Genomic DNA, 27864 nt, shown 5'->3' on the forward strand with positions numbered 1-27864 from the left:
ATCAGGATTTTGGAGTGGTTTCGTGAATCTTTTTTTTCTTAAACAGTAGAAAACATCAAACAATTAAGTCAGTACAGTTATAAAAACAAAACAAAGAAAAAAGAAAAAGTATTCATAAATACAAATCCCTTAAGAATATTATATGTGGTTTTACTACTTTGTAATACTTTAGTAGTAACACTTGGCATGTGCTTCACTTTGCCATTTTGTTTTATCAGTATATTTTTATTTACCTATTTACCTTTTTTCCAGAATTCGAAAGAGAAGACATTGTTTAATAAGTGAGATCTCTCTCTGAAGTCCTTGAAAACGTGCTTGAAAAATCCTTGAAAGGATACATTTTACAGTATCCAAACCCTGGTTATTATAGATTATGGACTTGTATTTGAGTTTCATGATGGATTTGTTTCAGCTTTTGTTTTCTCAAGACATTAACTGATGGACTGGAGTGGTGTGGATTACTTGTGGATTATTGTGATGTTTTTATCAGCTGTTTGGACTCTCATTCTGACGGCACCCATTCACATCCATTGGTGAGCAAGTGATAGAATGACACATTTCTCCAAATCTGATGAAGCCTGAAGGTAAGCAAATTCTCATTTTTGGCTGAACTACTCCTTTAAAATGACATTTCAGATGTTGAATACAGAGAAAACGCACGTTGTAGAAACGTAACACTGTGCTTTATTTCTTTTACATAACACTGAATGGTACATCTCATCCACACGCTTTAGCTATGCATGAGCACAGACAGAAGTGCTTAATGTTACAGGTGCAATAATAGATTATAATAATACTGTTTATACAACTAAACAAATTAGAATTCAAAAAAAGGTTTGCATAAGGAGCTGGTGAGCTCAGTCATGGCCTTTATATTCCATTTGTGGCTTTTCGAATCAAATCACAGTTGAGATTATTTGTACCGCGCTCAGATATAAAACACAAAGCTGCTCTCAGTAACAGACTGATCTCAAATCAGCTAAAGCAGCCCAAGCACAATCTAGAAAACGACACAGAAGTGCAATAATCATCACAACAGTCTTTGGTTTGACAAACGAGTGCACACTTCCTAATGCGTGTGCACGTCCTGATGCGTTGTGTCATTTTAGCATCTGAATATGAAAAAACAAACCTGAAACTAAACATTTTGGCATCATAAAGTGTGCAAATTCAGTCAAAATGAACACTGTATTGAACATCAGTGACCAAGCTGTCATTTTTACTGATTGTCTAATCGCATCTCAAACACAAATTCAGCTTTAAACGAACGTTTGAATTATTTTTGGTTACTTCTCAATGAGTTCAAATGCTGTGTAATGTCACACTGTGACAGTTTTAAAACACTGACTCAACCAATCACGTGAGTTTGGGGCGGGGCTATCAGTCTGACTGACCTATGACAGACAGGATGAGTGTTTAGGAAAAGCTGTCCATTTGTGTTAGAAATGAGACGCTTAACCTTTAAATAACATCAATTACTGAAGAGTTCGGCCCCATTATGTCACGTACTGACTTTGGCTTCTCGTTCTCAAACTCAAATCAACATTACATCACGAACGCCGTCGGGCTACATCAAACCCAGAACGTTCCTATGACGTGACCTCAAGGGAATGTAATAAATACGTTCAGCGTTAAACATTACGCAGGAAAGTAAAACTAAGGCTGGTCAGAAAAGCGCTTCATGCAGCCGCTGCCAGAGAGAGTTTGGCAGAGAAACGCACGTAACGGAATGTCCCGGTGGAAAGAGTGATGAAATCTTGGCCCGAACGCCGCTGGTCGTCACAAACCAGCCTTCTGGAATAAAAGTCGTACACGGAGCTTTAAATAAGAGAAACTTCACACCAACGTAACGCAGACGAAACGCCTGCCGTCGTCCTTCAGCATCAGCACCTCATGAACAGCTAGTGTTTATACGGCGTTATAATGAACTATTCAGCTCGTTAGAATAATCGATAAGCGTCTCCCCTCAAGAAGAACAATGAAGAAAAACCATAGTTTTTGTGCTTGTTGATATTATGTTACAGTAGCTGCTATCAAATCTTCTCTCACGTCTCAAAATGAACCATAAACGCTACGATTGGCCACGAATACCCAACAATCAAAACATTTATTGCATGTCAAGAAAAAGTCTTTGGAAAAAATATATTTTGTCAATCAGCAAATCTACTGTATATTCTGGAATATATGTTGCATTTTATATATTCAGAAATGTTCACACAGAAAAAAATATTCTTATGGATGCTTGTTTCTGCCATAAAAAAACGCTAATTGTAACAAATTTTGACTTTTCCCACAATACCGAGAATTGCTCTTTTTATAAACTCAGAATTAAAATATAAACTCAAAAGAAAGAGTCAAAATTGCAAGGTAAAAATTCAGAATTTGTGACTGTCTCACAATTCTGCGTTTATATGTCTGAATTCTCAGTTTATATTTCACAATTCTGACTTTTTCCTCTGAATTCTGGGTTTATTACTCACAATTCTTTTTTTTTTTTTTGCAAATTAAAATTTAAAAAAATGTAAAAGGCTAATTTCAGCTTTATATCTCACAATTTTGACTTATATTAAATGTTCTCACATAAATGCTGGGATTGGGCACAAATACCCAAAAATGAAAACATTTATTGCATGTCAAGAAAAAGTCTTTGGAAAAAATATATTTTGTCAATCAGCAAATCTACTGTATATTCTGGAATATATGTTGCATTTTATATATTCAGAAATGTTCACACAGAAAAAAAATATTTTTATGGATGCTTGTTTCTGCCATAAAAAAAAACGGTAATTGCAGCAAATTTTGACTTTTTCCACAATAGTGAGAACTGCTCTTTTTATAAACTCAGAATTAAAATATAAACTCAAAAAAAAGTCAAAATTGCAAGGTATAAATTCAGAATTTGTGACTGTCTCACAATTCTGCATTTATATGTCTATTTATTACTCACAATTCTATTTTTTTTTTGCAAATTAAAATTTTAAAAAATGTAAAAGGCTAATTTTAACTTTATATCTCACAATTCTGACTTAATTCTGACTTATATTAAATGTTCTCACATAAATGCTGGGATTGGGCACAAATACCCAACAATGAAAACATTTATTGCATGTCAAGAAAAAAATATTTTTTATCATTCAGTAAATCTACCATATTTTCTGGAATATGTTGCATTTTATATAATCAGAAATGTGTGACTTTTACACATTTACACAGAAAAAAAGATGTATTTTTATGGATGCTTGCTTCTGCCATAAGATAATTGCAACTTTTTATCTTACAATTGTGACTTTTTTTTTCACAATTCTAAGAATTGCTCTTTTTTTTAAACTAAAAATTGAGACATAAACTCAAAATTCTTAAGAAAAGGTCAAAATTGCGAGATATAAATTCTGACTTTCTCACATTTCAGATTTTTTCCCTCTGAATTCTGAGTTCTTAACTCACAATTCTATTTTTTTTTTTTTTTTGCAATTAAAATAAAAAAAAATGTATAAAAGCGAATTTCAACTTTATTTCTCACAATTCTGGCTTAATTCTGATTTATAACAAATGTTCTCACATAAATGCTAGGATTGGGCACAAATACCCAACAATGAAAACACAGTTACTGCATGTCAAAAAAAACCTTTAAAGTATCAATCAGTAAATCGACCATATTTTCTGGAATATGCTGCATTTTTATATATTCAGAAATGTGCTGTGACTTTTATAGATGCTTGTTTCCACCACAGCAAAAAACGAAAACAAAAAAACAAAGTAGTTGCAATTTTTTATCTTACAATTTTGACTTTTTTTCTCACAATTCTGAGAATAGCTTTTTTTATAAACTCAGAATTGAGATATAAACTTTCTAATTCTAAAAATTCTAAGAAAAAAGCCAGAATTGCAAGACATAAATTCTAATAAAATTCTAACTTTCTCACAATTCTGAGTGTATATCCCTGAATTCTGAGTTTATAAAAAAGCAATTCTATTTTTTTTTTGTTCGCAGTTGTTTCCACAACAAAAAATGTAAAAAGTTAATTCCAAATTTATATCTCACTATTCTGACTTATTTCTCTGAATTCTGAGTTATCTCACAATTCTATTTTTTTGTTTGCAATTGTTTCTGCAACGAAATAAAAGTTAATTGCAATATTTAAATCTCACAATTCTCTGAGAAAAAAGTCACAATTAACTTTTTTTTTAACATCTAAAATATGTTTATAATGTTTTTAATTAGTGTTTTTTTTACATTATTTCTGTACTTTGCATTATTCTAAAATGTAACATACATAACTTACATGTGTTTTTTTCCTTCTCTTAACGGTGCAACTTATGCTCCAGAAAACAGATTATTTATTTTAATTTTGACTGTTATGTTGGCATTTCTGTGGCAACTTGTGGTCGTCGTTTTGTGTCAATACTGCACACGCAACAGACCGCAAGTCTCTCGAGAAGCGTTTTTTAAAGTAACACTATTTTTAACTCCAAGCTGCGTTTCAAAACGCGTCTGTCGAGCGCTCAGCTGGTCAAAATTCGCACATTCAGTCCTGGTTCAGAGGCAGATGTTGATTTGTTTGGCTAACTCTCTCTCCAAATCTGAAATCAGAGTATCAAAGTCTTTCAGACTCAATCGACACGTGAACGGAGCGTCAAAGTCGAGCGCGAAGTCGTCCACGTACAAACCGTCGGGAGACGTCCACACGTCCCTCTTCTTGGGCTCCTCCATGTCGTCGTCGCTCTCGCTGCCCGCCACCTCGTCGTAATCCGCCTCGTCGTTCGACAGGAAGTCCCGCCCGCAGACGCTCCAATCGCCGGCGTAGCGGTTACAGGGCGGGCTCTCCAGTCGGCCACGCCCCCTGCGGGAAACCACCACCACGTCCTGAACCGACGGGAGCTCCACGCGTAACGGCACGCGCTGAGATCGGCGCAGCGAGGAACTCTGGGATGCCAAAGAGTCGTCCGTCACTCTTCCTTTGGGTACTGCGAAGAAAAGCACATGAAACGCGTTACACGCTCGACGCGTGGCAGATGTGCGTGCGTTTAGACTGATGTGCCATGCAAATCCACCACAGCCGTCACATGCATGTTGCACACGTGCTGCGTCACGAGGACACGCTTCGGCTAATGCGTGCGAGTCAAGGGTCGTAACCTGACGCTCAAAGTTCAAACATTCAAGGACAATTAAAACCAGATGACATTCACAGGGTTCATACAAGGTGCTTAACGTGCTTGACGTGAAATTTAAGGCCTGGAAAACCCTTGAAAATAGCAGTATTCCAGATGAGCTGCTTGAATTATTGAAAGACAATGTACCTAACAAGTGTTTAATGTTTTCAGTAAGCACACTTCTTTTCATGCAAAATTCACACAATTCAAAAAACACTTTTTTTTGCTTATTTCAATTAATGTCATAAAACTAGTGAGCTAAGCCAGTAGTACTGACAGTGTTGTGTAAACATGGCTGAAGACGCAAAACGAGGAACAGATGAACCAAAGTCATTTATGTTGGAACTGCTCCGACTGAATCAAACTCATGAGTTCGATCATTCATTTTAAGTGAATCACTAGCAAAAACCAGATTCAATTAAAAGAGCCATTCATTTTTGAATTTCACTTGTAATGGTTTTAAAAAGTACGTACAGTGATGAGTGAAACGGAGCGTTTCCAACTCTGAATCAGTTAAACCATTTTGTCGCAAAATGATTCACTGTTTTAAAGTGTTCCAATTGGAATCAATTTGTGAATCGTTTAATTCAGATCGGGACTTCAATTTGCATATTGTGAATCATCTGATTTGAATCATCCAGTTCACAAAACGATTCACAAACCTGTTCCGATCTACATTGTTTTGTGAATTGAATGATTCAAATCAAATAATTTCGTGATATGCAATTTGAAGTCCCAATCTAAATAAAAAGATCTGTGATCCGCCACTCCGAGTCCTGATCTGAAATGATGGTTCTTGAATCTTTTGCTTTAGATCCTAGGAGTGCAGATTGTGATTCACTCGATTCAGTTCAGGTGCGGGTTCACGAATCATTTGGTTCAGAGTGGGTTCAAATCATTTGATTCGAACGAATCATTTGATTCAGATCGGGACTTTAAAATGGGTTCACAAATCATTTGATTCAGATGTTTTGGTGAATCATTTGATTCAGATCGGGAGGTTCAAATCATTTGATTCAGAACGGGACTTTGCTGGTTTGCAAATCATTTGATTCAGATCGGGACTTCGAATCAGGTTCCATTTGATTCAGAACGGGACTTCGGTGCTGGTTTGCAAATCATTTGATTCAGAACGGGACTTCGGTGCTGGTTTGCAAATCATTTGATTCAGATCGGGACTTCGAAGTGGGTTCACAAATCATTTGATTCAGAAATGATGGTGCTGGTTTGCAAATCATTTGATTCAGATTTAGTGGGTTCACAAATCATTTGATTCAGAACGGGACTTCGGTGCTGGTTTGCAAATCATTTGATTCAGAACGGGACTTCGGTGCTGGTTTGCAAATCATTTGATTCAGATCGGGGTGGGTTCACAAATCATTTGATTCAGAACGGGTCGGTGCTGGTTTGCAAATCATTTGGTTCAGTTCTGGACTTCGAAGTGGGTTCACAAATCATTTGATTCAGATTGGGACTTCGGTGCTGGTTTGCGAATCATTTGATTCAACGGGACTTCGGTGCTGGTTTGCAAATCTTTAAAATGGGTTCACAAATCATTTGATTCAGATCGGGACTTCGGTGCTGGTTTGCAAATCATTTGATTCAGATCGGGACTTCGAAGTGGGTTCACAAATCATTTGATTCAGAACGGGACTTCGGTGCTGGTTTGCAAATCATTTGATTCAGATCGGGACTTCGAAGTGGGTTCACAAATCATTTGATTCAGATCGGGACTTCGGTGCTGGTTTGCGAATCATTTGATTCAGATCGGGACTTCGAAGCAGGTTCACAAATCATTTGATTCAGAACGGGACTTCGGTGCTGGTTTGCAAATCATTTGATTCAGATCGGGACATCGAAGCAGGTTCACAAATCATTTGATTCAGAACGGGACTTCGGTGCTGGTTTGCAAATCATTTGATTCAGATCGGGACTTCGGTGCTGGTTTGCAAATCATTTGATTCAGATCGGGACTTCGAAGTGGGTTCACAAATCATTTGATTCAGATCGGGACTTCGAAGCAGGTTCACAAATCATTTGATTCAGATCGGGACTTCGGTGCTGGTTTGCAAATCATTTGATTCAGATCGGGACTTCGGTGCTGGTTTGCAAATCATTTGATTCAGATCGGGACTTCGGTGCTGGTTTGCAAATCATTTGATTCAGATCGGGACTTCGAAGTGGGTTCACAAATCATTTGATTCAGATCGGGACTTCGGTGCTGGTTCACAAATCATTTGATTCAGATCGGGACTTCGGTGCTGGTTTGCGAATCATTTGATTCAAATCGGGACTTCGAAGTGGGTTTGCAAATCATTTGATTCAGACCAGAACTTCAGTGCTGGTTTGCGAATCATTTGATTCAGATCGGGACTACGGAGTGTGTATGAAGTAAAAGTATTTGATGGACGTATACTATGTGTCAGGAGCATTCACTCAGTATCATTATCTCCTTTTTGACCGAGACGGCTTTTAGCTGGTTTTGCATCTGAACTCTGTATTTATATATAGAGTTTAAACTGAATACATGATGCCAGTTTGATGGGACTCACCAGGCCAGAGCTGCAGGAGGTAGTGCAGCGCCTCAATGTGTCGTTTAAAGTCCACAGCGCTGGCGATCTCTTCACTGTGTGCAAAACTACGGCCTCCTCGACCGGCCCCGGACCCCATCAGGGCCCCCGACCCTGGAGCCGTCATCCCGGCCTGCCACGACTCTTGCGTGGGCGTCAGGAGAACCGGCCCGAAACACACGGCCAGATTCTGACACGTCATTCGGTTGCTGTCGCTGTAAGACGCCACCAGACTCAGATGATCCAGCAGGAAGGAAAGAGTCGCCTTCAGGAGACACACAAAAAACACACACCCATCACACAACAGCAAATACTACAGATGCATTAGCAACCCTTTTTAGTTATGTAATATGACATTTGAAAGTAAATAAGGCTTTGAAATGAGACAAAATTAGACTAAAAATACAAACAAACACATAATTCCAACTGAATGGCATTGACATAATAAATCAGGATGCATAAACATTACGCAAAACTACGCAAGCATCTGAAAGTGGCCCGTATGCATCTAAATGAAGAACAGGAGAAAAGTGTGTGTAAGTGTATGAGAGCAGGAGGAGCAGAAGGTTCTCATTCCCAATCAGTTTGTTTTGGAACATGTTGGAAACCCTCCGGCTGCTGTTCTGCCGCTCACATGGGACAAACAAACTCCACGTACAGCGGCACAAACACACACACGAAAACTCCCTCTCATCTAAATACTCCTACAGAAAATCACTTCCTCTCTTGCTGTTTTTTTTTAAAGAGGACAACAGGAAGAAGCTCAGACTTGAGTCTGGCAGATGTGACAAGATGCAGTGAAGTAATAGTGACGAACAGCTTAATCATTAATGACTAAAACTCTAAATGTTTGTCATTCTTATTAGACTTGGTTACAGTTAAAGAGTACAGTCATTATAAACTTCCAGAAAACTCAAGGAGCTGCTTGTCAGCTGTCCAGTTTAAGAAAAGAGTAACAGTAGCATCATTTACATGCAACCTAATAATCTGTTTATATTCATAAACATGACCTCAATCAATCCAGCAGAGTTCAATCTGAATAAATAATATTCATATATACTGACAATTGTGTAGATCTGAAACTTGATCCTGGACAACAAAACCATGAGTCATGGGTCATTTTTTTAAACTGATATTTATAAGCTTTCTATTGATGGTGCAAAAAAAATCAAAATATTAAGGAAATGGCCTTTAAAGTTGTCCAAATGAAGTTGTTAGCAATGCATATCACTAATCAAAAATTAAGTTTATATTTATGGTAGGAAATTTACAAAATATCTTCATGGAACACGATCTTTACTTAATATCCTAATGATTTTTGGCATAAAAGAAAAATCGACAATTTTGACCCATACAATGTATTTTTGTCTATTGCTACAAATATACCCTGTGATACTTATGACTGGTTTTGTGGTCCAGGGTCACATATAAATAAATAAATACACTACCAGTCAAGATTATTAACGCTTTTAAAGAAGTCTCTTCTGCTCACCAAGCCTGCATTTATTTGATCCAAAGTACAGCAAAAACAGTAAAATTGTGAAATACTGTTACTATTTAAAATAACTGCTTTCTATTTTAATATATTTTAAAATAGAATTTATTCCTGTGATTTCAAAGCTGATTTTTAGCACCATTACTTCGGTCACATGATCCTTCAGAAATCAAAAATCTAAATTCTGATCTGCTGCTCAAAAACATTTATTATTATGATGTTGATATTTGATTGATTTTTTCAGATTACTTTGACAAATAGAGAGTTAAAAGGAACAGCATTTATCTAAAATATAAATATTATGTAACATTGTAAATGTCTTTAGCATCACTTTTGATCAATTTAAAGCGTCCTTGCTAAATAAAAGTTTTTCTATCATTTCTTTTTCTAAAAAAATAAAAAAATAAAAATAAAATTATATATATATATATATATATATATATATATACACACACACATATATATATTTTAGTATTTTTTTTTTTAACATTTAAAAAACATTAAAAATCTTACTGTTCAAAAACTTTTGTATGGAAGCCCATTTCCGCCACTAAATAACATTTTATTCAATAAAAAGTCAATCTGAATTCAACTACATTATCAGTCTAATTCAAAACATGATGCATGTGTCTATTTACCTCTCACAAACATGCTTATATTTAAATTACATATAATGACCAGTTTAAAAGACTGAATATTCACTACAAAAAAAAAAAAAGAAAAAAAATTTTGGTGGCATTAAGGCATGCACTGATTTTTTTTTTTCAAAAGAGATTTATTTACCATTATTTATTCACCATTTAAACATTATATTAGAATCAAACCAGGTATCATGTCAGGTATAATCATAACACTAATAATTGAAAAATATTTTCTTTATAAACAAAACATTAATTTTGATAAAAATTCTATTTTTTTTTAAATAGATGTGATGTACACAAATATATGATTTGGATTTTAAAGTTTAGGGTGCTTATAAACAACTTCCAGAACCTGAAATCAGACCGGATTCATTTGGGCTGATGAAATGCGTGCTGTCATAATAAACAGATGATTTACCCTCTCTGGTTCAGGAAGACACTGCAGCAGCGAGACGGTGTTTTGTGATCGCTGAGCGTCGCTGTCGTTCCTACAGGCCGGTCGAACCGTCATGGCCTCTAACACCACCTCATACAGGGTCCTCGTGATGAGAGGAGACGGCAGCTCACGCAGGTAGTCCTTCAGAATGCCTGAAAACAATCAACACTTTTATCAACAAAAATCCACTGTAGAATCACCTTCAAATAGCTTGATATACCAACTCAATTATGGAAGCTTGTTTCAGCAACAGGAAAACAATTAAAAAGGTAGTCGTGACTATTTAACTCTTTTTTCGTGACTTTTTCTCACAACTGCAAGATAAACTCTTTTATTCTCCAAAAAAAAAATATTAAATTGTGACATATAAACTTGCATTTGCAAGGAAAAAAAAAAAAGAAAAAAAAAAGTCAAGCTTGTTTCCACCCAGTGTTATTTTAGTATCATTTTAGATAGTATTACAGTTTGTAATATTTTGAGTTAATTTTATTTTTATAATTTTTGCTCTCATATGTTAAATTTAAATATTGTTTTAGTTATTTTGTTGTGTGTTTTTGGCATCTTAATTAGTTTTTGATGTTTTTAAATACATCGTTATAATTGTATTAATTTTTATTTATATTAAGTCTGAGTTATTTTAGTATAGACTAGTTAAACTAGATAAAAATGAGAAATTAGTTGAAATAATGTAAAAAAAAAAAATTATTTTAGTTAACATTTATTTTAAGTAACAAAAAATGGTTTTAGTTTTAGTCAATTATAATAACTGTTTCCACCATAGAAAAAAAAAAAGTGACTTTTTCTCAGAACTCCAAAAAAAAAAAAAAAAAAAATCAAGCTTGTTTCCACCCAGTGTTATTTTAGTATTATTTTAGATAGTATTATAGTATTTAATATTTTGAGTTCCATTGATTTTTATAATTTTTGCTCTCGTATGTTAAATTTGGATAAAGTTTTAGTTATTTTGTTGTGTGTTTTTGGCATCTTAATTAGTTTTTGATGTTTTTAAATACATCGATATATTTGTATTAATTTTTATTATTTATTTTAGTCAACTATAATAACTGTTTCCACCATAGAAAAACAAAATTCTTATCTCACAATTCTCAGAACTGTGAGGAAAAAAATATTAGAATTGTGAGATATAAACTCAGAATTGAGGGAAAAATGTCAGAACTGAGATAAAAATTTCACAATTACCATTTTGTTATTTAATGATGGAAATAAGCTTCCGTAGTAAATATCAATGTAAATTAATATATATTAGATTGTGTGTTATTTGTGCCTGACTGACCGGTAATGACGTTGACGTCGGGATAGAGCTCGTCGTTTAAGGTAACCGCTGCACTGTCCCTCTCAAACGCATCCCGCAATTCCTTCTTCACCGCTGCGGAGCCACAAAGACGATATAATCCCACAACCTACAGAAACGCATACAGTCTCTTAGTACAGTCATATTTAACACACATCACATCTGACAGATATCTAAACATGTCTCACCCTCAGTCCTCTCCTCTCGATCTCAGAAACACACTTCTGAATGATCAGAGGCACTTTGAGCGCAGACGCCTCCTTCTCCACCAGGCGGCGCAGCTCCACCCCGAACACATTAGGGGGAGTCAGGTCACTGAGGCGGGGGAACGGGGTCATGAAATGCTCCAGAAGGGTCAACTTCACATACAGCAACCCGCGAGGCTCCAGACGGACACACAGCTGCTGACTGCGAGAAGCTGCGGGAGAGAGAGACAGACGAGATAAAGAGATAAGGGCAAGGCGCAACATCAAAGCCGGAGCAGGGTTTGTCTGGGTGGAATAGCTGTGCACTGGTTGTGCAATTATATAAATATGTCAGTGCTAGAGAATTTATTTTATAACCAATTTAAATTTTGTTTATATTTATTTTTTTTGGGGCCAAATTAAAGGTTTGGTTTGTTAGGCTAAACATGAAGTTACTATAAAGTTCAACTGATACACTTGCAATCTTAAACAGCCTTAAAAATGGCTTATCCAATCAGAATTCACCATGTGACTTCATATGCAAATGAGCTGTTCTCTTACCCTTGAAGAGGGGCGGTATAGCCACAGCACCCAGACAGCACACCCGGTTACGTGCGGGAGCGGCAGGCGCTGAAGAACCGTTGTTTGTGCTAACAGTCGTTGGCGTCAAGATGACCAGTTTGAGCAGCCGCGCCCTCTCAAGCTCCAAATTAAAGGTGTGGTTTAACGGGAGACTCGACCCTCGACAGGTGAGCAGGGACGTCCGAGCTCGGGTCACCCCGTCCACTTGAATGGCGCAGAAAACTTCTTTAGTAGCGTCGGTCCGAGGCGATCGTAGGAGCTCGTCGACGCCCAGCAGATGCACTGTGAGCAGCCCTGAAAGTCTCTGTGCACAGCGAGGCTGATCGGCCAGCGAGTACAAGCGGAACGACTCTGCGTCTGCCACAGCCAGGGAATCCTGCGGTCCACCGTGCGGTGGTGGTCTAGGTGACCCTTTGGGCCCCTGACCCTTTGGCAGGAGTTCAGGTGAGTCTCCGTCGCTAAGATATCCTCCTTTACTAGCAGAACGCGTTCGAGAGGATCGACGCCTTGGCCTTGCGGGTGCACTGGAGTCCAGGTGGTACTTGCTGATGACGTTGGATGATTCCTTGCGTGCATTTGGTGGTGAAGCCTCGTCGGATGCTCCTGGTGCACCACTGGCATTCCCTTGTCCGTGGCGCTGATTACGGGACGAGCGTAGGCTAAGCTTCCTCCTTAGTTCCGGAAGCTTGCGCATCTTCATAGAAAGCCTTCGCACTGTTCCTGGAGACTTGATCCTGTCGATTACACTGTTTCCACTTCCACCCTCTCCTGGGCTTTTCTTTGACGCCCCGGGACTGTCAGAGTTCACACCGCTAGTAGAGCTAACACATTCTGACTGTAGCACAACCAGATCTAAACCGAAAGAAACACACAATGTTAGAAACTTACAAGGACAGGCAAATAGAAGTTGTGCTCCAGTTTTAATTCTGTTCCAAATTCTAGGAGATGCCTGGATGTTTACTACCTACAAAGGACTACATAAATGGAATCTTGGGAGCAGGAATGGAAACTTCTAGAGCAGGGCTTTCCAAACTCATTTCTTGAGAGCCGGTGTCCTGTAGAGTTTGGCTCCAACCCCAAGTAAACACACCTGAACCGGCTAATCAAGCTCTTACTAAGCATAGTAGAAACTTCTCTGCAGATGTGTTGGAGCAAGGTGGAGCTAAACTATGCAGCACACCAACCCTCCAGGACCAAGTTTGGGTGCCCCTGAGCTAGAAACTTCCAGGCAGGTGTGTTAAGACAAGTTCGAGCTAAAATCTGCAAATCTGCCCTTCAGGACCAAGTTTGGAGAGCAATGTTCTAGAGATCCTGAAGACCTTGATTAGCTGATCCAGGTCGGTTTAATTAGGGCGGGAGATAAACTTGGAGGGTGAGCCTCCAGGAGCAGGATTGGACACTCCTGTCCCTAAGCTGATTTGGAACACTTTACATCAAGGATGGGTAACTCTAGACCACAACTCCACTATCCTGCAGAGTTGAACAAGCTAATCAAGCTCTTCAGGATTACTAGAAAGCTACAGACAGGTGAGTTTTAATAGCGTTAGAGCTAAACTTTACAGCAGGGGTGTCCAATTCTGCTCCTAGAGGGGCACTGTCCTACAGAGTTTAGCTCTAACCCTAATTGAACACACCTGAACCAGCTAATCAAGGTGGGTTTAATTAGGCCTAGAGATAAACTTGTCTAGAAAGTGAGCTTCCAGGAGCAGGATTGGACACCCCTGTCCTAAACTGATTTGGAACACTGTACATCAGAGGTGGGCAACTCTGGACCTCAAGATCCAGGTTCCTGCCAAGTTGAGGTCTTTAGGGTTACTAGAAATCTACAGACAAGTGAGTTTGATCAGGGTAGGATCTAAACTCTACAGCAGGAGTGTCCAATTCTGGTCCTGGAGGGCCATTGTCCTGCAGAGTTTAGGTCCAACCCTAATTAACACACCTGAATCAGCAAATCAAGGTCCTCAGACTCTTGCTTCCAAACAAGTGTGAAACTAGACCCCAGGAAGCAGGTTTGGACACCCCTGCTCTACGGAACAGTGGCCTTGAGAGCCAGAGTTGACCAACCCTTCTCTACACAATGATTCTCAACCACATTCCAGGAGCCCTCTAACACTGCACATTTTGCAATCTCCTTTGTCTGAGACACCCATATCAGGTCTTGGAGTCTCTACTAATGAGCTGATGACCTGAATTGGGTTTGTTTGATTAAGGAGACATGCAAAATGTGCAGTGTTGGTGGGGCTCCAGGAAAGTGGGTGGGAACCACTGCTTTACATTAGAGGTGGGCAACTCTAGACCTCAAGATCCACTTTCCTGGATCTAATCAAGGTTTTGGGGTACAAGGAAGCTACAGACAGGTGAGTCCCATCAGAGCTGGAACTAAACTCTGCAGGACAGTGGGCCGTCGAGTGCCAGAGCTGCCCAGCCCTTCTCTACATCACCACTTGGATGTCTTGGAGTCTTTTCTAATGAACTGATGACGTGAATCAGGCGTGTTTGATTAAGCAGGCTGGGCACCACTGCTCTACATAGGCAGTAAAACAGCTGTTCACATTTAAAGTGCTCTAGAGACTTGGTAAAATTTGGCCAAAAATGAGGTTTCTTAGAAGGCAGCACAATTATAATTATCCCGCCTACCTTTTGGAACAGCCTACACCTTGGAGCACACCTAAAATGGTGTCTAGGTAGGCAGCTCACTAGGTTTTATAAAAAGAACTTCTAATTACATGTAATGTGGTTGCTTCCCATTCCGTTTTTTGAAATGTGTGAACGCCAATCATGGATCAGCCTTTCTGTCTACATACTATAAGTATTGTTTCAAAACAGCACTGCTCATTTTAGCCTCAGTTTTGAGACCAAATTGCCAGCAAGTGTGCTGGCAATACAGCTTAGCTTGTGACATACTCTTACATAATGGAAAACCTGACCATACCCGAACTATCCGCCCTGATGACGTCGGCCTCCGTTTGAATCTCTCTCATTTGATGGACACCGGTGGGACTCAAACCCCCTGATCGTTTCTGGTCTCTTTTCTCCTTTGCCAATTCTTCCGTTTCTCTCCTTCTCCATGGATCTCCGTATTTTTCCTGATTCGCTCCTCCGCTGGCCCTCGAATCATCCTCTTCAGGAATGGGGTTGTACCAAATGTTCCCATCTCCATCTGGGCCCTGTCGCCACTCTGTGATTCTGGTTGGGAGGACTTCATCTGACGCCTGAGGCTTCCCGGTGGACAGTACCCAGGCTCGACTACTCCTGTCCAGGTGCTGAAGGTAGGCACCTTGCCCAGAGATCTTCGCTGAGCTAGAAGGCACACACACATCCACATAAGCTGTAGATGCAGCGGTCAACTCCGGTAAACCGGCGTCAACCGAATCACACGGTGTCCTGGAATATCCAAACTCCAATTCCAGATCATTACGCTTCCTCTTCAAGCCATCCTCACTTAAAGTCCTTTGGCTCCAGTCCTGTTTTGAGACCTCAGCCTTTCCTGAGCATAAATCCCAGTCCTGCGGCCCGTAGACCAGGCTCGTACACAAATCTGTGCTGGCTGGCTCTCTGCTCGTGGAAGGAAGTTTGGCCCAGTTCTGTTTTTTGGAGACGGTGATCTGGGAGCGTCTGGTGCACTCCTCCACGGTGGAGCTCTCTGTCTCAGCGTGGCCTGAGGTGGATGCAGTTGATGAAGAATTTTGGAAAAGGTCCACTTTCCCTGTCACTTCTAAGGCAGAGGAAAGAAACCAGCAATCATTACCATAGCAGGAGTTTTTGGCCTTATTTGGCGTTGAAATATTTGTCTGGATTGGAGTGACTAACATGAAGAATGGATCACTGGAGACTTGCAACACTCGGAAATATCAAATACCGCAAGTAAAAGTGAAACTGGGGGCTATTAACCTTTACAGGGTTTGATTCCTCCCTAAAACAACATTTCTGAGATGAGTTTACAGTGACGTAGGGGTACAGAGAGCAGCGAAGAGAAAGGACGACTGGAAAGGATTAAAAAGGACCAAAAACAGACATCGAGAGGAGGGCTGCAGATATTTACCATCTCCTACATTACGCTCCCTCCCTCTCGCACATCTGGAAGTTTCTCCAAACTCCCTCCTCCCCTGTTTTCCCCTCTCCCTCTCCGTCTGTTCTTTCCCCTCTTGAAATTATGAACGTGGCTTGTGACACACAGTTAGCCAAATATCTTATTCCAGTTCCAGAAGCCATGAATAACTCCCGTATGCCCTCCAGATCAGCCCTGCGCATTATCTCTGCTGGCTCGCATGACTCTGGAAGTGCTGAATTAAACAACTCTTTAGTTAGCACCGCTCATGAGTATGTCAAAAGCGTTGCTAGTTTACAAGGCCAAGACAACACTCCACAACCAAATGCCTAAACCACAAATGCGGCTTAAACACTGCACAAAGCTCTGATGGAAAGTTTGACAGATAGGAATGCTCAAGTCTAATTTGAGGGCGCAGAGAGAGCCGGATCAGTTCGAAATCAATTGGGAATACAGCAAATTGGATTTCCAAGCTCTCGACTGAACACGCCCATCTGAAATTTTCACTGGTCCTATGATGCCTACGTCAAAGTGTGTTTCAGAAAAAGTGCAAAAATGTGACTTTTGCAGACCTTTCGGTGTCTGCTGAAATCAATGCATTCTAACAAGTGGCTTTCCCACTCCGACAGTAGAGTATGGTGCTACCAACGCCAAGGTCAAGGGTTCGATTTTCAAGGAATGCATTAACTGATACAATGTAAATGTGTACCTTGAATTGAATATATGTTGCTTTAGGTAAATGCATGAATGTAAATGACTCTAAAGGTTTTCAATTCCCACCCTTCTTTTCGTTCTTCATAAATATTTTGGTTTGCTTTAAAATATGTCGCATTACATAAGCCAAACTGACTTTGAGATGAAAACAGAAAAACACAACACAGACCCTTTTATGCTTCCCTGAGCAGGAAGTGTTACAGTACGTTAAGTGGGCCAGCAGATGACTTCCTGTTTTGCCTAAGCAGCCAAGAAAAAGAGAAGGAGACTAACAGAGCTACTTTCTGAGATATTTCACGGATAAATATGCAGATAAACTGTCATTTGGTTTACATTTATGCATTTGGCGGACACATTTATCCATGCATTTTCCTAACAGCTCATGCATTGCCTGGGAATCACACCTATGACCTAAGACAAAAAGATAACACACATGGAAGTCCGAAAAGCTAAAACAGGGAGCGATTTCAATGACAAACACACAGCTGTTGGACTGCTGAGAGGTTTTCAATGAGCGGTCTGTGTAAAGGGTTTTCCTTCACAGCTGGACAGACACACACACTTAACCCTATTCACTATTCATTACAACACCCCAAAATACACACGCTCACACAAAGCACGCTCTCACGGGCGGCACGCTGGACTCACCCTTCACCTCTGACGCTCATTCACTCAGTCTGTGTGTTTATGAAGTCTATTCTAGGTTTAAACAGCACATTGATAAACTGGTGCGGCTCTATTTAGTTTGTTACGACTCTAAATAGCCACATGCACCCGGCCCATAACTGGCAAACCTTTACATAGAGCTTCATTTTCGTCCTTCCTAGACCATTATCAGCATCAGCATGTTTGGTTGGAGAACAAACAGAAGTGGAGTTACTTATTAAAGCGCCACGTTTCAGAAGTTTAAAGCATTGAATGTTCAAGTCAAAGTAGTCAAACACAGATGTGTTTCGGAAAACAAATCCATGACAGATTGCTGAGAGATAAAACATGATGAAACATTTTGTTTCATTATTCAAACCAACAAGGCTGTTTGCGTGTTTGTTTACTCCTGAAATTATTTACCATGTTTGGCACTGTGAAATAATTAGCGGCATGTTTGCTGAGAATATTCACGGCGTAACGGTTAAAGAGTTTTTCCCAGAATGCCGATCCCTCCCCCCTTCAGCCGCCCACATCTCTACAGCATAATTTGAGACATCCTGTCGCTGTACTGCTCTCATCTGCCCCGAAAACACAAGCCAAACTATTAATAATCACATCAGGAAAGGCTAAAAACATGGAAGCTGATCTTCTGTTTCAAAACATGCATGTCTTGAGGCATTACGAAACCGCCACGAGTTATTTTAATAGAGAAGCGATTACAAACCCAAAATAAATATGCATGATCTTTACAACTAAGGAATTGTTTTGGCCTCGTCTAAAGAGCGAATACAGGCTCGATCCAGAGGGAAACGCAATCTGGAACAGCCTCCGTCTCTCCAGATCCCCCATGAAGATGCTTCCTCTGAGAGCACGAACCATCAGATCAGATCTGCGGAAAGTCTCTCACATCCTCCGTCATTATGAGAGGAAACTCGCTTCTAAACATCTGTGCTCAATGTTCTCTGTAATCTTTCTTCTTGCTAAGCAAAATTTCTTTCTGATGATCAAAACTGAGCATTGCACATAGATCCATAAAGACTGCATGCTAAAGCAACTAAAAACAATGCAAACATTTAGTGCAGTTGTGCAAAAACTCTTATTATTTATTATTTAAAGCATGCATGACCTCGAAATATCATGCATTATTTTTCTGTCTCGTTTCTGCATAAAAGCATCATTTGTGTCCATCATCCGAGGGCCTCGAAGTGAACTTGAACAATCTGTTCTAGGATGAGCTTCTTATCTTAACGATTAATCAGCGCTGCTTATTCCTGCACAAGATTTCTCGCAGCCTCAGTTTTACACAGATTCATCCACACATTTTTGATTCTGCACTATTTGTTTTGTTTCTGTGCAGAGGCAACATCGGATCATGGAACATTTTTTGCAATGCTCTATTTTTCATTTTGGAAGCCGGTCTCATCTCTGTTTAGAGCAGGATTATAGAATTAAACATCGACCCAGACAGCACATGACAGATACGGCCCAGAACAGCGTTATCAGTTTATTAGTATGACCAGATGCTGACAGCTGCATTTCTGCTTACATATTTTCTCAGAGCGTCTCGAACCGCACATTACACTCTACTTCTGTTTGGACGCAGGCCCATAAAATCTGCTTTCCCACACGACCAAAAAAACCCCATAAATAGTTAAAATAACTACAAGAAAAATAAACTGCTAAATATTAACTGAAAGAATAAATAAAAACATTGAAAATATATATATTTTTAAAATTAGACAACATTTAGGTGTTCAAGCGCATAGCACTGAAACCCTATTTTAATTGTCTGAATGGTCACGAATGAGCGATTTCCACGTGAAATTGATCGTGCAAACCAAACCGTAAGTCGTAGAGGCTCGAAATTTGGAGGGATGATAGTACTCACACCACCTACAAAGTGACCAATGCTCACCCCAACTGCCCTGACGGGGGCGCTACAGCGATCGAAAGTGCGAAATCGCTCATTACTCCTAAACCATGCAAAATATCACATTTTTGGAGGGCGTAAACGATTGTACATTGCGCAGTTTTTTGCTCATACGTGCGACATTTGTATCATACGATAGAAGTTCTCCAAATAACCTTGCCTCTAGAACCACTGCTGTCAATCAAACTGTTTTTTAAATGATTGAGAATATGTAAAAAACCTACTTTTGTGAACTAGTCCTAGGTTTTTTGCACAAAAACACAGCAGAGCAATTCTCTGGAATCTCTAGGTCAATAATTATATAAAACATGTTGAAATTTTCCCTTTGGGAAGCTATAACGGGGTCCTTTAAAAAAAAAGGGGGCCTGTCCAAATATACCAAAAAGCCTATAAAGCCTAAATAAAAACTCAAAACTTCACAAAACCAGCTGAGCACATGCGACAAGTGATTCTAAACACGCATGCAAAGTTTCAGAGAGATTGGACCACAGCTGGGACAGTCATAAATGTTATAAAATGTTATAAATCATCTGGATTCGACAAAAATGCTTGTTTAATAATTGATTTAGGTGGTTACAGGCTTGCTAAATAATATGTAATGTCTTTTCCTTACATGTTTAAATACCTAAAGCGCTTGAACCCAGGTAATCGCTGCTTGCAGCTATATTTCTATATGTGAAATATCAGATATCTGTTTTTAACAATTTTCAAAAATCATGTTTTTTCACTGAACATTCCAGTTAATCTCAATGCAACTACAAGTTGGATTGTTTGAATTAAGTAAAAATAACAAAAAATGCAAAAAATACACAATAAAAACATGACGACATAAAAAACATGATTTTTAAAAATGTTAAAAAACGGAGTTATCTGTTTTTGCGAATAAACTCTTCATATTTTACTGTATATACACTATTGTACTGCGACTGTATTGTAAGGTCAGACAGACAGTTTTCATGCTGTTCTCTGATCAAGCTGTGAATCTGCGCTTCCAGGAAGAGCATCAGGAAGAGGAAGTCGTTAAAAAAGGATTAAAACAGTAAATATTTTTCTTCAGAAAAACAGACAGCAAATCTGGAGGAAGCCTGCTGAAGTTACACAGGAGATGCTGGCAAAACTGATCTAATTAACACTGACTGCAATGGTTTACAGTCAAACACGGAGTAGATCTCCAATACGACACTTCCCATGATCAGATCTGTTGAGTTCAATCATCTATTAGTGCTGTTTACTAAGTGTCACGCATCAAGCATCACTATTACTATTGCAAATAACAAATAAAAGTCACAATGACAATAGATGTCTTCTGTGGACTGGAGTTTGCACTTAAACCTTCTGTACAAACAGTCCAGATCCTGAAGCATTAGATGGCCACCAGAGAGAGAAATTATGAAGTAAAAAGACATATGAAGTGCGTATGTTTACATTCTAATGTGGAGCAGTGAGAACATGCTGTACTTTTCTGATAAAGGTTCCTCGTGATGTCAGAGAAACTCAAACCAAGACCAACGTGAAACGAAATGAGAAAGAGGCAACAAACAGACCCAGATAAAGACTCGCTGCTTTCTCTCACAAAACATCATATGACCAGAAGAATCAGTGCTATTGTTAACTAAGATTGATTACAGTCATCTAACATCTAAACAGTAACTTTACAATAATGTTGGTTAATAATAACATAAACAACTAACAATACATGTTACTGTATTTATTAATCACAGTGTTCATGTTAGTCCATTAAAAAATAATACACGAAAAAATAAATAAATAATAGATTACGAAAAATAAAAAATGTAATTTAAATTTGAAATTTTAATTTGAAGTTAATGAAGTAAATTCAAATTTCTCAAAGTAAAGCTAAAGTAATAAAAAAAAACTAAAACTAATTAAAAATTTGCCAAAGGCACATAATAAAATTACTAAAACAAACTAAAATTAAAATGAAAACTGAAAATATAACATGTTACAAAAGTGTCCCATTCGTTAATGTTATTTAACGCGTTAAATTAAATAACATTAACTAACAATAAGCAGTACAGTATTTATTTATGGAAACATACGGGTAGCCTAATTCCTTTTGAAATGTAATATGCAAAATGGCAATGCATTTCTGTATTTAAATTTACATTTTTTCATACCATATGTGCAACATTTATTGCAAAATGAAAATTAAATTATATAATTATATTATATTATATTAAAATTAAATGATATAAAATATATAACTAGATTTAATATGTAAATTAAAATTAAATTTTAATGCTTTATAGGTCGCATTAAAATTAACATGAAATGCACTACCAAAATTGATCAGACAAGTTTAATTTTAATGCCATTTTTCCTAAACGCATTTAGACTTACAGATAGGACACTCGGGACTGCAATTTTGGTAATACGTTTCTTATGAAGAGTTAAAATATGTTTTTAATTTACATATTAAATTTAGTGTAGGAAATGGCAAGTGTATATTATATAATTGAATTTTCATTTTGCACTAAATGTTGCATATATGGCATGGAAAAATGTACATTTAAATACAGAAAAACATTGCCATTTTACATATTTAATATTACATTGCTTTGGTTAAAGTTAAAATACTAAAATTACTTAAACAAACTGAAATATAATAAATGAAATCTAAAAAATAAAAATGTAAATTAACCATTTGACACAATGCACGTATTGTGTGCACAGTTTTACAGTGCCCTTACAAAAACAAAAAATACCTGAATGCAATTACAGCTGTAATTAATTTCTGTAAACACATCTATAATTACACTGTTGACTTTACTTCTATCTCTTAACCCACCCTTAAACCTCACTGTATCCCACCACAATACCAGTAAAAGTGTTTTGCAATACAACATGAACACAGAAAGTACACAGTATACCTTGCAATTAACAGCGTAGTAGTTAAAGACCGCCCAGAATGCTTGGACTATAGCGCATGAGTCACATGAACTACCGGAAAAAAGAAAGAAAGTCATAGTTTTCTGTTTTAGTAACATGAGATGAGTAAATAAAGTTTTTAAATAAATATTCCTTCAATAATCAAGCATGCATTTGTTTTGGGTCGTTGCAGGCGGAGACTCGCTGAGTCAAAGATCAAGGAAAACAAATCGAGAATGAGTTTTCTGTTGTGGACTCTCATGTGGTTCACAGATGCACAGCCATAAAAGAACTCTATTGACCCTCACTGATCAACACACACACACTAAACGGTTCCTCTGGGAAGCAGCGATACGGCTCTCAACAGCCGTGAAGCTGCAGCTGGGATCATTATTCCCAAGCGCAGAGTTCACATTCCTTCTTTCTCTCTCGGACTCTGATTCTCACATACTTTCAGCTGCAGTTTTTGCCCTTGTGCCTAATGGATGTGAGAATTTTTTTCTGGTCAAATGTGCATCAAATGTGGACAATGCGCTGCCATAATCATGCATTTGGCAGACACTTTTATGCAAAGTGATCATTCAGATCTGAGAAGTGTCAATGACAACTTCATCCAATATTTACAACACCTGAGCGGTAGTGTTTTTGTGCAATGTACTTTAGTTAGGATATCATATCATGCTGTTTCTGCCAATTGCATGAAAATTTCAAATCACTTTTGAGGCTTCATTTCAGTTAGGATGCAGACAGTAATGCATGTCAGACACACTCATGCTCTCGGACTCTTATCAATGTTTCTCGTTCTCATTCCTCACATAGTGCCACAATGACTGCATGATCACACACACACACACACACACACTGACTGTTGAGACACTGGCACTGTGTTTACACACACACACACACACACACACACACAAGCTCTAACACAAGCCAGCCAGCAAACTACTTTCCCTATTTTAGACATAACAGGCGGGGAAAGAGAAAGAGAGACAGAAACAGGAAGACAAAACCAGTGAAAGCTGTCAAAGTTCATTTCTGCTTTTCACATGTCTTTCTTTACAGGTATAATTCATCCAAAAATTAAACATTCTGTCATCATGTACTCGTTTAAAACACTTAGACCTTTTCTTTTCAGATACACACAACTTGGCAAAATGCTGATGCTGCTCTTTTCCAAAGTATACATGACTATAAATACTCTAAAAATAACAAAACAGTAGTGCTATGCAATGATTAATCGCGATTAATCGCATCCTAAATAAAAGCTGCACATTTATTAATAAAAGTTACACATGCAAGGATATATAAAAATAAATAAATAAATAAAAAATACATACATATATATATATTTTTTTTTAATTAATATATAATTATATATATATTATACTATTATATTAAATATATATTTAATAATATTAAAAAGTGCTATGCAATGCTTAATCGCGATTAATCGCATCCAAAATAAAGGTTGCACATTTATTAATAAAAGTTACATATGGATATATTTAAGAAAAAAAAAATTATATATATATATATATTTTTTTTTTTTAAATAATTAAAAATATATATTTAATGAATACATAATTATATATTTTTTTATATTATAAGTAAAAATATATATTTAATAATACATTCAAAAATAAATAAATAATAATAATAATAATAATAATAATAATAATATTATATATTGGATGTATACATTTAAGGAAAGAAAATAGTGGTATATATATATATACACACATATATACCATAAATATGTAAATATTTAAGAAAAATATGTTATGTTTATTTAATATATATATACTTTTTTAAAATATATATTTATATTATATTATACTATTTATATATAATTATAACTATATATATATGCAATATAAATACATAAATAGTTAAGAAAAATGTTGTTTATATATTAAATATTTTTATATATAATATTAATATCAATAAAAATATATACATGTAAATACATGTAAATATTTTCAAAATATATACTGTATGTGTCTTTATATATACATAATAAATATACACAGTACACACACATATATTATGGAAGCAAAAACTTTTAGAAATGTTGCACAGCACTACAAAACAGCACTATAAAAATGTTGCAACACTTTTACAATAATAACTAATATCCCATTAGTTAACCTTAGTTAATGCATTAACTGTTAAATATTCATGATCCTTTTTTGAGCTCAAAAGTATGATCCTCCACTGTCACTGTATGAAAAGAGAGCAGTGTGAACATTCAACTAAATGTCTTCTTTTGCATTTCACAACATAAGGATAAGAAATCAGCCTTCATTACTCCTGCATCAGCCCTGAAACGGTGCACACACACACTTTCACGTCACTTCTGAGACTATTGAGCTGATCTCATCATGCAAACATGAACTCAAACACTCACGCTGAATAATCATAATAATCATGCCGTTCCACAGCCCAATGCAAACACGACATCTAACCTGTCATTTCTGAATACGGTCTTCACCTCACTTAGTTTATTTCAAATGCAAACTCATTTAAACACAAAACAACAGCACAAAGGAGATTACGTTTACTAAATGCACCACGATTATTCTTCGGATTGTCATGCAAATAGTACCACATTCAAAAAACCATGTTATCATAACTGTACTACGGTAAAGAATGGTCTTGGAGAGCACATGAGCTGTGCGAATGAGCGGCTGAGTAAATAAAACCAGACTAAACCAACACACAGTCACTTAGAGTTTGAATGCAATGTTTGTTAGAGACTACAAATTAATACACGAGAGATCTCTAAACGCTCTCTGTTAACCATGAGGGTATAGAAATAACACTCAGGTTAAAGTGAAAGACTGTTTTCTTTTTTTCCATTTCATATGTCAGGCTTTACATCAACAGCGATGTTGTACGTGCAACTCAGAATGCAATCTCGTTCGATGCGTGATGTCAGAGCTGCTCTCGTCTCTAATGAACGCATTATGTAACAAGTCACAATGGTTTTCTCAAGATCCAGCAGCATTAGTCACTCGCTGTCCACCGCTCCATCAAAATAACCTCATCACATGAGAAAGACGCATTAAAGCTGCCTTATACCAAAGGACAGAGCTCTCTTTGTGAGATATACAACGTGAGCATTTCTCCAAAATAAACAAATCAATTACTCTAGCGGTCAAAAGTCTGGACACACTGACTCATGAGCTTAAAAACGCTGCATGCAAAAGCAAAAAATGAGTTTTGGACACAAACGTAAATTGTGTCTACACGAACTGAAATATTATTTTATTTTTTAATGGATGAATTGGAGCAGATACTGGAGAAGCACAGTGCTTCTCCTTCACTATCTGCTCCACAAAAATAAATAAATAAGGGTCAAAGATGAAAAAGGGTATAAATTGTTGTTTTTCCAAAAAATATGAAAAAGTTTTCTGTTTAATTTAATCGCATGTTTGTTTTTGTTTTTCTGAGCAAAAACTAAACATCATACAATTTCCCCTTATTTACAGCTGACACCCACTAAAATGTCATTCAGTGTAACAATCTTGTCAGGAATATTTACAACAAAAATCAATGTATGACACATCTACATTGTAAAAATTTGCCACTATCCTAGGTTTTGCCCATTTGTCAGAAATAATTATTTACTCATTTAAAACACAATAAAATTTAATATGGTCTCTTATTCTTTTATATATTTTAATATGTACAAGTCAGAATAAACATGTTCTTGAATTTTGACATAAATATTGTGTTACACTGAATGACAATGTAACATGTAACATATTTCAACCAAATTTTGACATTTTATTCTCAAAAATGTATCTGAAACCTTAAAAGTAGACACTTTGCTTACATTGAATGTGCTTTCTATGGACATAAAATCACTTTTGTAAATTTCTTAACATCTTTGACCCATAAATAAAATAAAATAAAATAAAAATTATATATATATATATATATATACACATATATATATATATATATATATATATATATATATATATTTTTTTTTTTTTTTTTTTTTCAAAAATAATATTTACTCCAGAACTGGAATTGTATTGAATAAAAAGAAATTACGAATATATTTTTACAGCTTCACAATCATTGTAACATGAGGAAAAACGGTAAAAAAGAAAAAATATATATTTATAAATTTTATATATGTATAAAAAGTTCAATATATATTGAATATATATATTGAATATATTCTGTCAATATATTAAATATAAATAAATTACGAATAGATTTTTACGGCTTCACAATTTCACAATCATTGTGACATGAGGAAAAACGGTCAAACTAACAAACTTATATATAACAAACTTATTCTATACTATAATTTAAAACTCAAATTACAGCTCCACAGCAGCAAATAAAGCATTGCCGTGTATTTTTCAGATCATTATTTCAGCTCTAAACTACATATTTGCGTTATTTCGCATCTTCTGCAAATCTTCAGCTGTACCGTAATACTAATAAACCTGTTTTCAAATGTCGTTCTACATAATAAGAGAGTTGTGTGTGGTGGTCTGATGTGGTCTGAAGTGGTCTGGTCTCTCACCGGTGAGTTTGGGGTCCGTCTTGCGGCGGAATCGCTCCTTCGCGCGGAGTTTGGAGAAGGTTCGTTTGAGCAGCGGCTCAGCCATCACTGCAGCGCCTCGGAGCCGCTCATGCAGCTCTTCTGCGGGACTGGACGACAGGAGATCCGCCGAAACACTCGGAAAAGCGCGGACACTGAGCTGAAGAACGGAGCTGCGCGTCTCTCGCGCTCATGATGCCAAACACAGGAAACGCATTCCAAACATTCCACTGCTGAGAGACTTTCACGCGCACCGCGAGGCATCATGGGGAATGTAGTTCACAGCCTACTGTCAGACGATAGACTGTAACAAAAGACAGACAATGCAAAAATAAAAATATTGCAAATCGACCTCCATTTCCAGAACAGGAATTAGACGTTATATACACAAATGAGCAATTAAAAAAAAAAAAGGTAAAAAAAAGGTAAAGGTAAAAATATTGGGACAAAATGCTTTCAAATATATACATATATATATATATATATATATATATATATATATATATATATGTATTCATAAAAGTAAAAATATTGGGACAAAATGCTTTCAAATATATATATATATATATATTCATAAAGGTAAAAATATTGGGACAAAATGCTTTCAAATATTCAAATATATATATATATATATATATATATATATATATATATATTCATAAAAGTAAAAATATTGGGACAAAATGCTTTCAAAAT

At 37.0% G+C, this 27864-nt stretch overlaps 1 protein-coding gene across 2 annotated transcripts; it reads right to left on the reverse strand.

Annotated features, from left to right (window-relative positions):
- Positions 1–1189: 1189 nt before the first annotated feature.
- On the reverse strand, positions 1190–27545 carry LOC127174028 (rho GTPase-activating protein SYDE2). 2 transcript variants are annotated; one of them, XM_051124219.1, is made up of 8 exons: positions 27151–27539; positions 15305–16087; positions 12352–13224; positions 11794–12023; positions 11588–11714; positions 10276–10445; positions 7704–7986; positions 1190–4965 (listed from the first exon to the last, which is right to left on the reverse strand). In XM_051124219.1, the coding sequence occupies exons 1-8, from the start codon at positions 27233–27235 to the stop codon at positions 4538–4540; spliced, it is 2979 nt and encodes a 992-aa protein (XP_050980176.1). In that variant the 5' UTR covers positions 27236–27539; the 3' UTR covers positions 1190–4537. The 2 variants fall into 2 exon arrangements, with proteins under 2 accessions (XP_050980176.1, XP_050980177.1); XM_051124220.1 differs by lacking the exon at positions 15305–16087 and having other exon boundaries at positions 27151–27545.
- Positions 27546–27864: the final 319 nt, after the last annotated feature.

Source organism: Labeo rohita, chromosome 12, assembly GCF_022985175.1.
Source record: "Labeo rohita strain BAU-BD-2019 chromosome 12, IGBB_LRoh.1.0, whole genome shotgun sequence".
In the NCBI taxonomy this organism is placed as follows: domain Eukaryota; kingdom Metazoa; phylum Chordata; class Actinopteri; order Cypriniformes; family Cyprinidae; genus Labeo; species Labeo rohita.

Excerpts from the sequence above, each read along its gene's own strand:
- LOC127174028 (XM_051124219.1), bottom strand. The coding sequence starts at position 27,235 with ATGGCTGAGCCGCTGCTCAAACGAACCTTCTCCAAACTCCGCGCGAAG. Across the intron at positions 12,024-12,351 it reads TATACCGCCCCTCTTCAAGG|CTTCTCGCAGTCAGCAGCTG; the intron begins GTAAGAGAACAG and ends TCTCTCCCGCAG. Across the intron at positions 10,446-11,587 it reads CGACGTCAACGTCATTACCG|GCATTCTGAAGGACTACCTG; the intron begins GTCAGTCAGGCA and ends GATTGTTTTCAG.